The 16,328-nt window shown below is 36.6% G+C and overlaps 1 protein-coding gene across 2 annotated transcripts in view; it reads left to right on the top strand.

Annotated features, from left to right (window-relative positions):
* LOC138041950 (endoplasmic reticulum aminopeptidase 1-like) overlaps window positions 1–16,328 on the top strand; it is a 37,099-nt gene that overhangs the window by 1,467 nt on the left and 19,304 nt on the right. The window contains exons 2-5 of one of the 2 annotated variants that reach the window (XM_068887645.1): window positions 5,033–5,186; window positions 12,328–12,453; window positions 13,575–13,695; window positions 14,896–15,050. In XM_068887645.1, the coding sequence (XP_068743746.1) occupies window positions 5,033–5,186; window positions 12,328–12,453; window positions 13,575–13,695; window positions 14,896–15,050 (556 nt within the window). The remainder of the gene's footprint in view (window positions 1–5,032; window positions 5,187–12,327; window positions 12,454–13,574; window positions 13,696–14,895; window positions 15,051–16,328) is intronic. The other variant, XM_068887646.1, reaches the window with a different exon arrangement.

Here is a 16,328-nt window from a genome sequence, read left to right as displayed (position 1 = left end):
GGCACACAATTCTTTAATACATACTTCCCCGTTAATCTGTTACGTGTTGTTCCATGGTTTTGTGGTCGTCGCGATTGCCTCTGAATGAAGAGATACTAAGATCTAACCTCCCCCCCCTCTTGAATACCTTGATCAATGTCGTTTTGCATTAACCGAGGTATATAATTTCAGGAAGAAAGTAAGGACATTTTTATCGTATTGCTTTTCATTTTTGTAATATAATCGGTTTAGGGTATGTCAGCTCTATGAATTCGTAGTTTTCATGGGATCAACATTTAAAAGTTGAAGTGTTATTTACACGTTCTTTCTTGTCTACATTGTATGTTCAAATGATGCCTTGATGATTTTGCGATGTCTCGCCACGAATCTTCGACTCACACTGATGTGAAGTTCATATATTTTTAGGGAATAACCACTTCTCTTTATTTCTAAATTTGCTGTTTTTAAAAACATATGTTATTTGTTAATGGAATGAGTTTAATTGAATTGAATGTGAAAACCTACGTTTATATTTTCATAATTCCTTGGACAGCTGCGAACGATAGTTCCACGTTTGATCAGCGTTGAACTCTTCCTTAAACAAGAGGCTACAGGTAGCCTACACTTTGTTCTTAGGTTTTTTAGCTCATTTCCTTTAAAGTTTACAGTATTTCAATGTTTTTCTTATGTTAATACACCTATCAATGTTAAGCCCATAGCATGCAACATTCAAAACACGAACACATTTCTGGCCAGGCACACAATTCTTTAATACATACTTACCCGTTAATCTGTTACGTAGTGTTCCATGGTTTTGTGGTTGTCGCGATTGCCTCTGAATGAAGAGATACTAAGATCTAACCTCCCCCCCCCTACAAAAAAAAGAAGAGTCAGAGCCAAATCCTATACTAAACGTAACATCCATAATCAAAAATTGGTAGCGTCGTTTGTTGATAGATCTTCAATAGAATGCTTCTAGTCAGGAACCTAGAAAGTCTGTTTGCAAGACGGATTTTTGGATACGTTCATTGCTGCATATATGAAAGATGCTAGTACCCTGACTTGGAAAGAGTATCTTTCGTATACGCTGTATGCAACAAAGAACATATCCAAAAATCTGTCTTACAAACAGACTCTCTAGTTTCCTGACTAGTAGAATTGTATTGAAGATTTATAAACAAGCAGTGCTACCAATCTTTGATTACAGATGTTCTTTTTGGATGGAATGTTTGAATTCAATGATAGACAGCCTAGAAAGGCTCCAAAGTTATGCGCACCATGCATAAAGCTAACAGGACCTCATGCACTCAAGAGTATGAGATCTAAATTGGGACTCTCAACATTAAAAAATCGAAGGCCTTAATTCTGAGATTTCAGTTGGTCTATAAAAATTAATCATCAACGAGTATGCTGTCCAAACGAACTAAAGGCTAACTACCTCGGCGATCAAGTCTGCACGGGAGAGATCTCAGAGACAATACTACACTACATTTACCAAAAGGAAATACAACCGTTAGACAAAAAAAACTTTTCAATATGCTGCAGCGAAGGATTGGAATAATTTGCCAAAATCAATGAGATCAATAATATTACAACCTTTTCATCATTCAAAGCAGCCTAATATGTAGTTTTTTGATAAAATTGGACAAATTAAGTCATAGATGCACAATAAATTAAATATTGTATTTCTTATTGCTATCCTTTTTTATTTGTTAAGATAATATTAAATAGTTGATCTTTTTTTTTTTTTGATTGTATGTGATATGATTCTAAATGGATTTTACTATTTATTATGATTTTTTTGTGGTTCAGAAATATTTACATCTATCTGCTCATGTATTAATACCAGATTGTTGTACTTTGTTCCTCAGAGTAATATTAAACAAATTCGCATGATTGTACAATGGCATTGTGGAGATTGAAATTTCTTTGTAAAAGCATGTTTATTGTGAAATATTCCATTTGGATTATCAAAATCTTTACAACCAGAAATAGCAACTTATGCACAATGATGTCTGACTACAATCCCAGCCAAAAAGATGGTGACACCAACCCATAATACAACCCCTCGCCCTTGTAACATTGTTGATCCTGCAATAACTTTGGGTATTTGTGGAAAAAGTCAATAGTTTTTGTTTCTACAACTTCGATTTGGAGAGAGGGGGTGAACTGATACATGTACGTGGCAAGTGTCTCAGGAATTTTTTGACCAAGATTGTAGCTAATTTAACCACTAAGATCAAACTGGTAAATTTTAGCATGTGCTAAATCCCAAAGGAGCAAAACTTGTAAAGAAAACCCATGTGTGAACAATATTGCATGTCCAGATGATGTGAATAATTTTGTGCAAATGAGGCTATGGTGGTGAATTTTGAGCATTATGCTGTAATCATGTATAAATCCTAGTAGTACACGAATGCACTGTGGACAGAAAAGGAGGGGTGGGATTGACTTTCGCAAGAATGTTCTCAAATAAATGCTCAGACATGATTTAAAGGCTGGTCCCATTTTAACTGTAATGTCAACTATATGTACGTTCTTAAGTTTTACTTTTTTAAACGTTTTTAAAAAACATGAAATAAATTTTATTTAACCCATTGATTCAGCCCTCAGGTGCCTTAGAAGGTCCCCAGTTGACGAGTAAAGTCCTTTTGAAGCTGCCTGAATTTTTCAGGTGTCTAAAACAGACAGTAATAAATTATTGTTATTGCTCAAATTGTCCAGTCAAGTGCAAGGGTCATTTCTATTTTTCGTCCAAACATTTACCGGTATTTAAGGACGTTCATGCTATTTGTTTGTGTGCAACTTTTACTGCGTAGGTAATTAATGCGACTGTAATATGTCACGCATTACTTCAAGCATTAGTTAAGATCTTATGACGACAAAAATGCCAGGGAAAAATTTCCAGGTCGGCTAAAGAATGGCACATTTATTTCCAATTCATCATGAAACGTTAAAGAGAATGGACCGGGAGGCTGGAAAAGGTCGCTAATTGAGTAGTGGTTGAAAGTTTTGAAAACTTGAGGAAGGTTAGTTTTAGTCAGCGATGTTGCGTAAATTTAATGAGTTTGGGTTTTTAAAATGTTTTTATTACGTTACGAACTTGTTAGTTCAAAGTGAATGCATGTTTTTGAAGTTCTTTTCCTTTACTTTCATGAAAATAGAGCAGAATTATGTTCTCTTCCTAATCCACTTGAATAGTGCGGACCTATGAGGAAAAAGCCAGAGATTATATTTCACAAAAACCACACTCCAGAAGATGATAAAGACGGCAATGGAGAGATATGATACAAAAAAACCAAATACTATCACAATCACTAGAGTGGTAAATCTGCTGTTAAAATTTTGAAATGCGGACTGCAGAAAACTTATCACATGATCCACGAAAGAAGTCATCACATGACATAAAAAATTGTCACTTGGTTTGTGTAAAGTGCATTGGCGGTTATGGCATTTAGCAAGAAACAATTTTTCAAAACACGCGACATTATTTTTCCGATCACATGACAATTACATGTAGTTTAATTAAGATCACATGTTTAGAATCGAAATGCTTTGGATTTAAATTTCCAATGGCAGTTTTACCACTCTACTGGTTTTGATAATGCCTGCTTGAAACATGGTGGCAGAGAAATTTTTTTTTACAAAAACCTTTCATCGATCGATCCTGTCTTGGGTTCCAGTCGTTCCCCGACAGGTCATGCAAAATCGTGACAAACTAAATTTTCCAAGAGTTTCGCAACATCAAATCGATTTTACTCGCTTAGATCATCGGTGACCCCTATTTTTTAAGACACAAATCGCTTGCTCTTCTTACAAGCTACAAAAGATGATGAAATGAAGAAAATCACAATGTCAGAAGTTGTGTCCTGAGTTCCGGAAGTAGAATTTTTTTTTGTTTTTGGAATTTAAGTAATTTATGACAACTTCAGGCGAAAAATAAAACAAATTTCAATGTGGGAAGATTTTCGCGCGAACATCCTTAATAACATGGAAAACAAGTTTAAACTACTGGCTGCACTGCAAATATGTAGCCACAAAGCTGGTCTACCGTAGGTGGGGCAAGTCAAGAGTGACAACACATATTGCAGTAAAAAAAATGATAATTATAATGAAGTTACATGTATGTGTACAGGTAGGGTTAGGGTTTAGGGTTACTCACTTTTTTGTGAACTTTAAGTTAGGATGGTGTCAAACAACATACAGTAGCCACTGAATTCACCAAATTGTTTTATTTTATTAAATATTTAACCTGTTTAAGGACACTTCACAACAGGTAGTTCAATAATTTTGATGCGTACAGGGGGCATGGCATTAAACTTGAAAATTCTTACTTGGGTGTGTACAGTCTACCTTCCTTCCCATATTTGTGAATATCTAAGTATAATTAGTGTGTGACTTTAGAGCAGCTGGCTTTTCAATAATCTAGTTTGTTTATTCTTAAAGATGTTTGGCTTATTTGTATTCCTTGGATGATTCCCTTGACTTTGTAGTTTTTTGGCAAATCTATATGTGTGCATGTTTACATTTATAATCCATCAAATATTTTCGCTTGCGCACGATTGGTCTAAAATATTCCCCAATTAAAACTGGGGAATATCCAAGGATATTCCCCAATCTTTAAAACCGGCTTCAAGGATTCAAGTCTCACATTAAAATTAATGTTAGAATGGCAGAACGGTTTGCTTTCGTAACAGAAGAAGAGGTAAACCTGCTGGTCGATAGAGCGGTACCAGAAAACACCAATACATCCACTTCATACGCTGTTAATTTTGATGGTAAGCTGTTTGTAAATCGTATCCGCCACTTGTATCCACACAATTAAAAAGTATCTTTTCCTTTCACTGAAATGTTGTACTTTTTCCCCAAGCATATTCTTTTAACTGAAGCGAAGTCTGTTCAAAATTCTGGAAATGAATATTGAATGACGCGGTTTTGGAAGCCAATTGACAAACTTTGACGTGTTGACAAATGATGGACTGGCTGATCCCGCTTGTTGCGAAAAATAGTTGAAATATGGGAATGTGACTTTCTTCTTTAAATTTCTTGTTAGGTATCTTGCTACCACCCATTTTGAACCTACAGAGGCTAGAAATGCATTTCCATGTTTTGATGAACCAGCTTTGAAGGCTCGTTTTTCAATTGTCATTGTCCGTGAGAAAAGGCATGTGGCATTGGCAAATATGCCTTTAAACCACACAGATGGGGTAAGAAAAGAACTTCTCAGTTAATATTAAATTTTTGAGACATAAGGGCATGTCATCATGCCGTTAATATATAAATCTAGCCAATGCCAAATAATTATCATTCACTTCATTTGCTTTTGTTATGATTTTATATGAACCTGATGGTTTCTTTCAGGTTTCCTTGCCTTTGAAATGTTTATTAAGTTATACATGCATACATACATGTACCAGGCCTTCTGATAGGTTGGATGAAAAAATGCAAATTATGCGAAATTTGCAGGGTAGATTATATGATTAGAAAAGCCAATTATGCAATAAATAATGTAAATTATGTGATTTTTTCCTGACCATTCTTAAGCTTGTTTTATACACTGTAAAGTTTCAAGATAAGGAAACACTCTTTTGCTTTCCTAGAGACATTTTGAACACAAAGGAACAGTAAATATGCATCTTGATCGACATTACTTGGGATAAATAAAAAAAAAGAGGTCTTCTGTTATACTTCCATTTTGAATAGTGTTTGCAATTGTGTCATCATTTCAGTGATGTGTACATATCAGCCATTCAGATTGGCTAAGGGGGCGAGTTTGTGTTACACCAATAGGCGACTCTATAGGAGTGAGACTCGTACCAGGTCCCCGACATGCAAAATAACGCCTTGAACTTCGAATGTTCACAAAATTGAAGGTGACAATGGTTTTTTAGCCTTTTTCCAAAGTAAATCATCTTTAAAATGGCATATATTTATGCAGGAATTCCTAAGAAACTTGTTGATTTATGTTTTATTTTATGAATGTTGTGCGTTCTTTTGTGAATTATGCGATTTTTCGTGAATTGTGCGATCAGATGCGATTTGAGGTGGATTGTGCGAAAGCACACCATCGCGTAACATCAGAAGGCCTGATGTACATATGCTTAGTTGACCACCCTCCACTGGGGCTTTTCAGGGTCAATGAAACAATCAACAGAACAACAGAACAGAACAAAAACAATAACAACTGTTAAGAATCCCAACTGGCTAGAGGCAAATCAGTTGTCTATTAATTACAAGTGCAGCCAAGAGGTTGAACCAGGGACTTACATGTAACCAGGATCAAATTCAACTAGTGGTCAGAACAGGTCTTGATCCTAGGAGCTCAAGACCGTAACCACCAGGCCACAGTGCTTCCCGTGTATAAAGCTTGTCTGTTCATATAATACATGTATGGCAAATTGCTGATAAACAAATAATAATATTCATTTAATAATAATTATTGTAAGAATGATGCAATGTACCTTGATTTTAGGGTGCTTTCCTTTTGTCAGAACTGGCCGGCCAGACCCGTCATTTTGCAAAGAAAATGCAACAATTTGAAGGAACACTTGCACGATAATCCCTCACATTCTTATGGAAAAGTATATATCATCCTCGGGGTTTGTTAATTTGAAGGCGTTGTAGAGTTGTTCCTCCCAAATGCCCGGTCTGGCCGGTCAGTTCTGTCAAATGGAATGTGCCCTTAGTCTTGAGGCCATCATTATTGTGTGTCTCCCAACCCTATTATAGACTGTATTGATTTCATAAATGGCGGCTAAGTAATTATTCTTTTGTCTTTATGCTAATCATCCTCACTAGCCTCGTTAACATGAAAAAAATTCGAGAGAATTTTTGTTTTAAAGTGAGGCTTGTTAGGATGATTAGCACAAAGATAAAAGAATAATTTCTTGGCTGCCATTTATGAATATGGTCTATTGTTACGTAGATAATATGTACTGTAAATGGCTTTCTAGTCCTTTAACTTGTCAGTAATGTTAGGAGGCCCTTACCCTTTTATATTTAATTTTATTTGAGGACGGTGCCTACTAATTAAAAGGTATTTTTGCCCCAGTTTATAATTATGCAGGAAATGTAGATCTTAACAAGTGTTGTTGAAATCCAAAAAGAAAATTAGGGGTAACCACACATTTTTGAAAAGATAATTCATGAATAGTATTTGTAAATAGCTTTAAGATACAAAGCAATGTATGGCGTTCTTTCTCAAATTGAAGCTTAATTATTTTTCGAAAATGCGTGTTTATCCCCAGTTTTCTTTTTGGATACCAAGAGTACTTACTACACTACCGTGCAAAAGTAAGTTGACACTCTCGACTCGATCCTCGCGAGAATCGAGGATCGAGAATCAAGTTGAGGATTGAGACTCGATTCAATCGAAACCATACTCCATCCTCGACACTCGATCCGTGCAAAATCACCGACGTGAAACCTTGTCAATTATTCACACTCGATTCAACTTTTGCGAAAGCATTACTCCTCGATTAAATAACAACAGGAACTGTTTATTAGGAAAACGAGGTAGCGGCTATCGTTCCTGTGAGTTCTCTCTTCAAACTCCAATCTTATATCGTGGATTTCAAAAATATAAAAGCAAAACAGTGAGCTTTACCGCGCGATGGATTTTATTGTGAATCGAACGTAAATTTCCAAAGTAAACATTGAGAAATATTTGCATACGGCGCGCCCGCCAAGTAATGCAACGATTCATGTATTTTTACATCTCTTCTTAAATGCAATGATCTGAAGGAAAATTATAGTGATGGTCGAATTTCGGTGCTAGACTTGTTCACCGTTATCAGGTTTCAGTCTTTGAAAAACAAAAACCATAGTCGCAGGAATTAGTGCGAAGCATCGAAATACTACGAGTGGTATCACTTCTCGGTGTTGATTTCTTTATGAAAATTAACATATATTACTTTAGAAGATATACGTGGTCATATTGGGATGGTAAAAAGGGAGTTTGATGACTTGAGAAAAACGCAAACTGTTTAAGTATGCTCTCAATCGCTCGTGCCTCGAAAAGTAAGACATGACATATTAGTGGCAAATCAATATCAAACTATCAAACTTTTATTTTCATAATAACTCAAAGGGTTAATACTGTGACAGTTTCAAAATACACGTAGAAAGGTAGGTTGACGAGGTAAAAAAAATTAAAATTGCTAAGATCAAAAACACCCTAGAAAGCTACACCTCACTGAGGGTAACCGGTCGTGTCACCCACAAGTTAACTCGCCTGCACCGAAGTTAACTTGCCTACACGTTTGAAGTTAATTCGCCTACACATAAAGTTAACTCGCCTACACATTCGATGTTACTCTTGATGTTATAAGGTAAAGCAGAAACAAGAAGTTTACTCGACAACTATCAGGCAGAAAAACGAACCATCGTTCTGATAGCCGACTTGAGTTTTCGTCTGTCAGCGGCATTTAATTTCACATCATTCTTTACCAGTTCACTTTTGACTGCGTGGCCAGATGGTTTTCGTCGATTCACAAGAATTTCATGCCAAATTGTATGAAAGGGTAGGATACCATTTAAGAAATCTTTAAAGTAAAAAGGTAAGTACCGTCTTTCACGTAAAGAAATTACTTATCTTTTTACTTTAAAGATTTCTTAAATGGTATCCTACCCTTTCGTACAATTTGGCATGAAATTCTCTAGTTTGGACGTTAATATACTTTACGAACATACCGGTAAGCATAACAACACTTGCGAATCGACGAAAACCATCTGTTTTTGCTTTATCTTATAACATCAACAGTAACTTCGAATGTGTAGGCGAGTTAACTTCATGTGTAGGCGAATTAACTTCGAACGTGTAGGCGAGTTAACTTTGGTGTAGGCGAGTTAACCTGTGGGCGAGTTAACTTGTGGGCGATGTGACCGTAATCACGCTCAACAGCACAGTCACTCTTCTTGCGGTGCCTGAGGTGAATTCAATGGCGATGACACATGTTTTCCATTGTGTTTCCCTCTCTGACCAACTCATGACCAAAAGTCATGACCAACTCACAAATACATGTAATAAACAATGATATTTTTTACTAAATACGGTAAGGTTAAGCTGTGTGTTTGCATTAAAGTGCACCTAACCCCAAAATATTTTTTTCGCTAAACTGAATCTTTGCACCTGTTTGAAACGTATTGCGGCCATCTTTTCATTTTTCTAAAAAACCCAGTCATTTTATAGGCTTCGAAAGTTGCGAAAAACCAAGCATCTTTTGTTCACGACCGAGTCAGAAGGGGAGTGGGTCTATTCCTGATTTGACATCACAATCTACTTTGCATGCATTTTTACAGAGTTAATGCAATGTAAATCAGTTTGTGACGTCAAATCAGGAATAGACCCACTCCCCTTCTGACTCGGTCGTTAACAAAAGATGCATTGATTTTCGCAACTTTCGAAGCCTATAAAATGGCAGGATTTGTTAGAAAAAGGAAAAAATGGCCGCAATGTGTTTGGAACAGATGCAAAGATTCATTTTAGCGAAAAAAATATTTTGGGGTTAGGTGAACTTTGATACAAAATAATTTATAAGGTTTTTAAGCCAGATACAGTATGAAACTGCGGAGTTTTACTAATGTGCGAGCCAAAGGGCGAGCCATGCGAGCCATGACTGCAAGTCAGCATGCGAGTCACACAGTTATTGAAAGCTAACCATTTTAAAATGGGTGCTTAGACTTAGCGCTATTTGAAATGGGTGCTTAGACTTAGCGCTATTTGACATGGGTGCTTAGACTTAAATGCGAAATTTGCACGGCTCGGATGACTCGCTGGCTCGCACATTAGGCAGACTCGAAACCGCACATGTTTCTCCTGCAACAAACAGAAGTTCACCGATTTGGTTGTTTGATAGTAATCAGAAATTTGAAAATCCTAAAGTAATCTAGGACAATTTGGTAACTAAAGAACTGTTTATTCTTGTAAGGGAATAAACAAACAAGGCTGCGCTCATTTGATTGAACTTTCATTTCAATAATTTGTTAAAATTTCGGACAACTCGAGCAAGTCATTACGGAATAGTTAGGTTCAACGAAACTGTGTACTTTGTTAATCTGAAATTAACATACATGCGGTACTTTGACAAATGCAAAATTTGCAATTATTCTACTCTATAGATAAGAATAAAATTTCATTTTTCACAACAAAGGCACTCAATATAGCTAAATTGTCGGGTAGATCACGCTCTCGATTTAGAAGCCTACAAAATAAACTTCAAATACCGCTCCGGTCGGATGTTGTCGAAGACTGTTTACAATCCATGTGATTGTTGAGTATGCTTCGATCATACGGCCGAAGAATAATTACATGTACATGTGTCTCCTCTGCAATCATACAGAATAGTGTTGTTCTTGTGATTTTTTCTCCATTTCAGCAACCAGATTCGAAAGAGGACTAAACTCGCTCGCTTTTTTGCATTATTCTCGAACAAAATTCTCCGAGAAAAATTTGGGAGGCTTTTCTTTCATTCATATTCCCAGTTGTGTTTGTGCTATTGATCTATCGAGGAATCAGTCAAGCAACCAGTTCATTAAATTCTCGATTCCTTCGACTCGATTCTCGATTGTCGTTCCTCGATCCTCGATCCTCGATCCTCGATCCTCGTGAGAATCGAGGATCAAGGATTGAATCAAGACTCGAAAGAGACCGTCAACTTACTTTTGCATGGTACTGTAAGATCTACTTTTTCCGGATAGTTTTAAACCATGCAAAAATATCCCTGTATTAGTAAGCATCACCCATCACAGGAAACCCCAGTATCTCGAGATTCACAGAACGTATGCGCAATAACAATAGAAGGCACCGTCTTTTGATAATGTGCATTCTTTTGTAATGATATACACGTAAAGGTAGAATAAAGTTGTTGTAATTGTTGTTGTTGTCATTGAAGTTGGCATTGGGGGAAGGGATTTAGGGTGGCTCATATATATAGAGGACTTCCTTCTTAATACTGTACAATACACAGTTGCCTGTTTTGACGTATTCAGATGACTTGCTTAAACCAGGATGTTGGGTTCCAGTGTTGGTACATGTAATTTAAGCAATAGAGGACGTTTTTCGTGTTTCCATAGCTTCATCTAAACACGAGGGGAGTTGGGAGAAATCAAGACAGTTATGCAAACCCGAGCCTGTCTTGGGTTTACATAACTGTCGAGAATTCTCCCAACTCCGCGAGTGTTTAGATGAGGCTATGGAAACACAGAAAAGAGACTGTCCTCTATTGCTTTTATAACAATATTTTTCAAAGATAATTCGACAAATGAAGGAAAATGCTGGTTTTTTTACTTCTTGCAAGCTTGAAACACATTTTCTTGATACACTCTCCTATTTCCTACCATCCAATCAAAATGTGCGTCTGACAACACCTGACCAATCAAAAGTTGTGTGATGTCACAGCCGTGTTTCCATACTCTCATCTAAACACAGCTATAGATCGTTTTCACTGTCACGCAATAAAAAAATAAATCGAAAACCATCCAGTGGAAAAAGTCAAGAATTCGTGATGTTGTAGAAGATAAATGAAGAAGACACTTCTCCAAGTTTTGGGCCCGTGCGTTTCCCCAAACTTCAGATATTCGTCGAAATGTTTCGCAGAAATTTAAAGAGCCCAGTATGAAAACGCCATGTTGGTGCACATCTGTGGTGCACCAATATGGCGGCCGGAAAATAGTGTCAACATCTGTTACTTACTTTGGCTATCTAGGCGAGTGATCATCTGTACTGAACAGACAGATATTTACTTAAGCACTTTTCCTAACACTTTAAATTCTAAAAAGGCTCAAAACCATGAGATAAATATATATTTCTCAATAAACTTGATCGTCGCCTCGTGTCACGCACCGCTATAACTCAGAAATTCAAAATGCTCTGGTTTCCAAACGAAGCACGCTATTGAGCTTTAAAATTGCAAATGGATACAAATTTACCGCCTCTTATGCCTGATGAGGATAAAAACTTTCGTGGCTCTTTAGTTTTGGATTTTAGAAAATGATGACGTCACGTGAAAACGATCTATTGACCAATGAGAGTGTGGGACTATCCCAATGATTTTATAAAAATTTATAGGTTTATATTTATACATGATATTTATACATGTGTAGTACATGTAGAAGGGCATGAACATTTTCTGTTGTTTATTATAATGTAATATCAGCAAATTAAGGACTTCTGTATGGCAACAGGGTTTACAATGTTTAACTTTCAAATTACTGTAAAAAGTAGACTGGATTTGACTGTGTGGATATTTGATTGTTATTTTGATAATGAGTAGAATATTTCTAGTAAAGAGACAGATGAGAGGTTTAGAAGATAAAAGTGAAAACATTTTCCTTTTTCTGTTATCTTAGTGTGGTGAAAGAGATAATCTTTGTATAGACCACTTTCAAAAAAGTGTGGAGATGAGCACCTACCTTGTTGCATTTGTTGTTTGTGACTTTGCAAGGATTGAAAGCCAGACTCTGAAGGGCATCAAGGTGAGTGTTTGTCAATTTCCCCACAATTATATTGCAGCACCTTAAGTTTAATAGTATGCAATGCAAGTACAGTACCTGGTCCAGAGATGTAAAATTAATAATGATATTGAACATTCTCTGCTGACTGATTAGACAGTGTAAGTAAAAGGAATAATCTTTTTTATTGTAATTATGTAATATATAGATCTAGTCAAGCCTAAAAGCGGAGCTCCCATTTCTAACCCCAGAAAGCAATATAGTGTTTATGGAAATAATAATGCGTCTGCATAAAGTACCAAATTAATCGTCAATATTGTGTACAGTTTACAGTGATCAAACAGATCACCCCCCCGAGCTGACAGCAGTAAGCAAACAAGCCTTGCAAACAATAATTACATGCACAGTACTCTTTCAAAACATTTTCCATTTGACTGACAATCTTTACTCCCTCTCTCTTCAGTTCAGAAAAACAGCAAAAATCTTTACTCATTAAAAAATCAACCTAAAGCGTAGTAAATTTGCTTACCTGACTGCAATTTCACAATCAAACAAAGCAGCTCACAACTGGACATCCATTTCACACAAAAAGCCTATAAATGTGATTGTTGAACCCTAACCCTAACCCTCAACACGGAATTGCAAACAAGTTCAGGCCATCTTGGTTTCTTAGCTAGTTTTACAAAATATATGAGGCAGCGAGGCATTAAGAAGCTAAGGAAAGCATTACATGAAAGCTAACCGTTGTAAAAAAGTGTTTTGTCTCTCCCTGTATTTAATTCTCTCTGCTTCATGTTGATTTTCATTGAAATTTTCTCTTCTTCTCCTTCCTCGGCTTCTCTCGAGGATTTCTTGGCTTAAATTTCTCAAATTTTGTCGCCTCCTCTCTCGTGCCCTTTTTTGCCTGCTTTTTATCCCGTTGCTCATCACTAAATATGATTTCCCTCCAGAAAAATGCGGGTTGCCAAATGCAACACTGCCACGCAATTTCCCGCCAAGGAAAATTGCATAAAGGACTTTCTAGTTGTCTACTACTGAAAAAGCGTTATTAAAGAGACAAAGGTTTTTGCTCTATTTTTTGATTTATAATTATGCATATTTAAAGCGTTTTTTCTTTGTTAAGAAGTTACTGATTAATTTTGTAGGTGCGTGTGTGGGCCCCACCAGAACAGATTGACCAGGGAACCTTTGCCTTGTCTGAAGCAGTAAAGGTTTTGGAGTTTTATGAAGAGACATTTAAGGTCGACTACCCACTCCCAAAGCAAGGTATGAAGTTAAATTTAAATTCGTGTAAAGCCATTTTGGAGTAAATAACCACCCAAGGCCAAGTTTTAGGCCCACTTTGTACATGTATGTTACAGTACATCTTGTCTTTTTTTCATCTTAAACTGAATTACCTGAAAAAGGGCGATAAATTGAAAGTAAAAATGAGGTTCTGTAAGAACAAGGAAATCATCTTTTCAGAAATTGATACTTGGTGTTTGAAATCGTTTGAAAAAAATCTCAAAATATGTACACTCACATGGGGTCTCTCTAAAATTGGCTGATCACAAAGTAAATAGTGACCAAAGCAGCATCAACTATCCTACCTGGCTTAAAGTTTATTATAATTGTTGTTATCATAGGAATGTTGTAATTAAACTAACCTCTAAAACTTTGATTGAATGGTGAAAATGTTTTTAATTAGCAAGTAGACTTTCCATTTAGATTGCTGATTTAAACGGTTTTGAATGACCATTTTGCCGTTTGTGATGAGGATTGTAATGAAGGTTATTTAGATTTACCATGTTTGAAGCTTCTGTAAACACTTTCGCACATGCTTTGTGCCACTTGCTCGTTTTCCATGCATGAATTGAGATGTCCATTAAATCGACTTTGGATGTTTTTTTTCTGCAAATGTTGTGGAGATAACTTCATAAGTATATACTAATTGAAACAAGTATTCTTTTCAATCTTGGTGAAAAGTGGCATAATAGTTACCTCGATTTCAAAGAATTGTTAAGTGTAGGGTGTCTAAAGAATGAAGAATCTCAATAGTGTATTGTGTCTAGAAAACAAACATCAAAGACAGAAGACCAAAGATTTGAATCTCAAACAATTTTAAAACCATTTAAACTGCAAGTTGAGGAAACATGCTAAAATGCTTTGTTTGAAGATAAGACAGGGAAATCCAAGGGGTCTAGGGGCCTTCGTAAGAAAATAATGGTCGCCTCAAACTACAAAAATTAATGACTTGTTTCTTGCTCAAATGCTTTGTTTGACACGAAGACAACAAATCCAAGAAATGACCTCCAGTCTTCAAAACCATTGCTTGTATTAGAGTGCAAGCCAATTAAAATAAAAAACAAAAGTTATGGTATTTAATGTGCAACATGTATACTAATATTTCTAAAACGTGAACACAAAACCAAACCAATTTATCTTTACCTCTGTAATAAAAATTTGTCCTGAATCCATGTATGGTAGATCTCATAGCCATTCCGGATTTTGCTGCTGGGGCAATGGAGAACTGGGGTTTGATCACTTACCGCTTGACCTCTCTGCTGTATGATGAACGTAAATCATCTGTTGCTAACAAAGAGTGGGTTGCTGTTGTCGTGGCTCATGAGCTTGCTCATCAGGTTTGTTTATAGGGCAGGAACTGAGGACATAATGTCAAGCCACTCCATGTTCTTTCCTTTGGTGCTGGCTGTCTGTTTTGTGTTAATTTGTACAGTGAAGAGTAAGATTTAGTTTTCTCTGTTTGCCATCTGTTTGTGCTGTACATGTCTCTTGTAGTTAATGCTGTTTTGTGTTCATAAACATCTGTGTATCTTCAGTGCTGGATGTTCTTTGAGTCAGTTAATATGTAAACCATAATTCTATGAATTTTAGATTTTGGTTGAACACCTCTAAGTCTTGAGGTGTATTCACCATTGCTCTGGAAGATACTATTTTATTGAGGTATAAAAGTTGTACTACATGTACATGTGTGGGAGGCACGGTGGCCTCATGGTTAGTGCGCTCGACTCCGGATCAAGTGGTCTGGGTTCGGGGCCTGGCCGGGGACATTGTGTTGTGTTCTTGGGCAAGACACTTTACTCTCACGGTGCTTCTCTCCACCCAGGTGTATAAATGGGTACCGGCGTAATGCTGAGGGTAACCCTGTGATGGACTAGCATCCCATCCAGGGGGGAGCATAAATACTCCTAGTCGCTTCATGCTACGGAAACCAGAGATAAGCGCCGGCCTTAATGGGCCTTCAGGCTCGTAACAGAGACTTTACCTTTACCTACATGTACATGTAGGTCTGGAAGACCTTTGTAAAAAAAATCTTGGATCTTATGTTGAAAATGATTGTCTTCTAATATTTTTTGCTTTGTAACGTGGTTTTTCCTGGTTCCAAATTTTCCAAAGCAGTTGCCTATTTCCATTGCCTTGCATTTCCATTTTCTGGAACTTGCAAAAACAAGTACATGCAGTCAAACAACGTGTACAATGCATTGACTCACTAATCTGTGCTGAGTTGATCTCATTGTAAATCGAGTTGCATACATCAAGCTATGTAATTGAGGTCTAATTAAAATGGAAAAATTGGAAGAACATGGTCCCCCTTAGACATAATTTGATGCTTACTCTTGAAGAAAATGAGTTTCTTGAATGTAGCTTAGAAATTTGTAGTTCAAAGACCCAATTATGTGTATGTTGCAGGTCACTTTGTTCCTTAGGTTAATTTGCAACCAAACTAGGTCATTTTGTTTCAACCAAGGTTATTATGAACTGTCTAAAAAAGGGTTTCCCTTTTTTTTCTGGGGATGTAATTAAAAAAAAATGGGGGAATAAAAAAGAAAACACCTTTCTCCACCTTTCCCTTGCCTTCCGTTCTTCGTCCACTTACCGTCTCTCCCTCTCCTTCCCCC

The sequence above is a fragment of the Montipora capricornis genome, chromosome 3 (genome assembly GCF_036669925.1).
Source record: "Montipora capricornis isolate CH-2021 chromosome 3, ASM3666992v2, whole genome shotgun sequence".
In the NCBI taxonomy this organism is placed as follows: Eukaryota; Metazoa; Cnidaria; class Anthozoa; order Scleractinia; family Acroporidae; genus Montipora; species Montipora capricornis.
The sequence above is the reverse complement of the archived record's forward strand: the minus strand, read 5'-3'. Positions and strand labels throughout refer to the sequence as shown.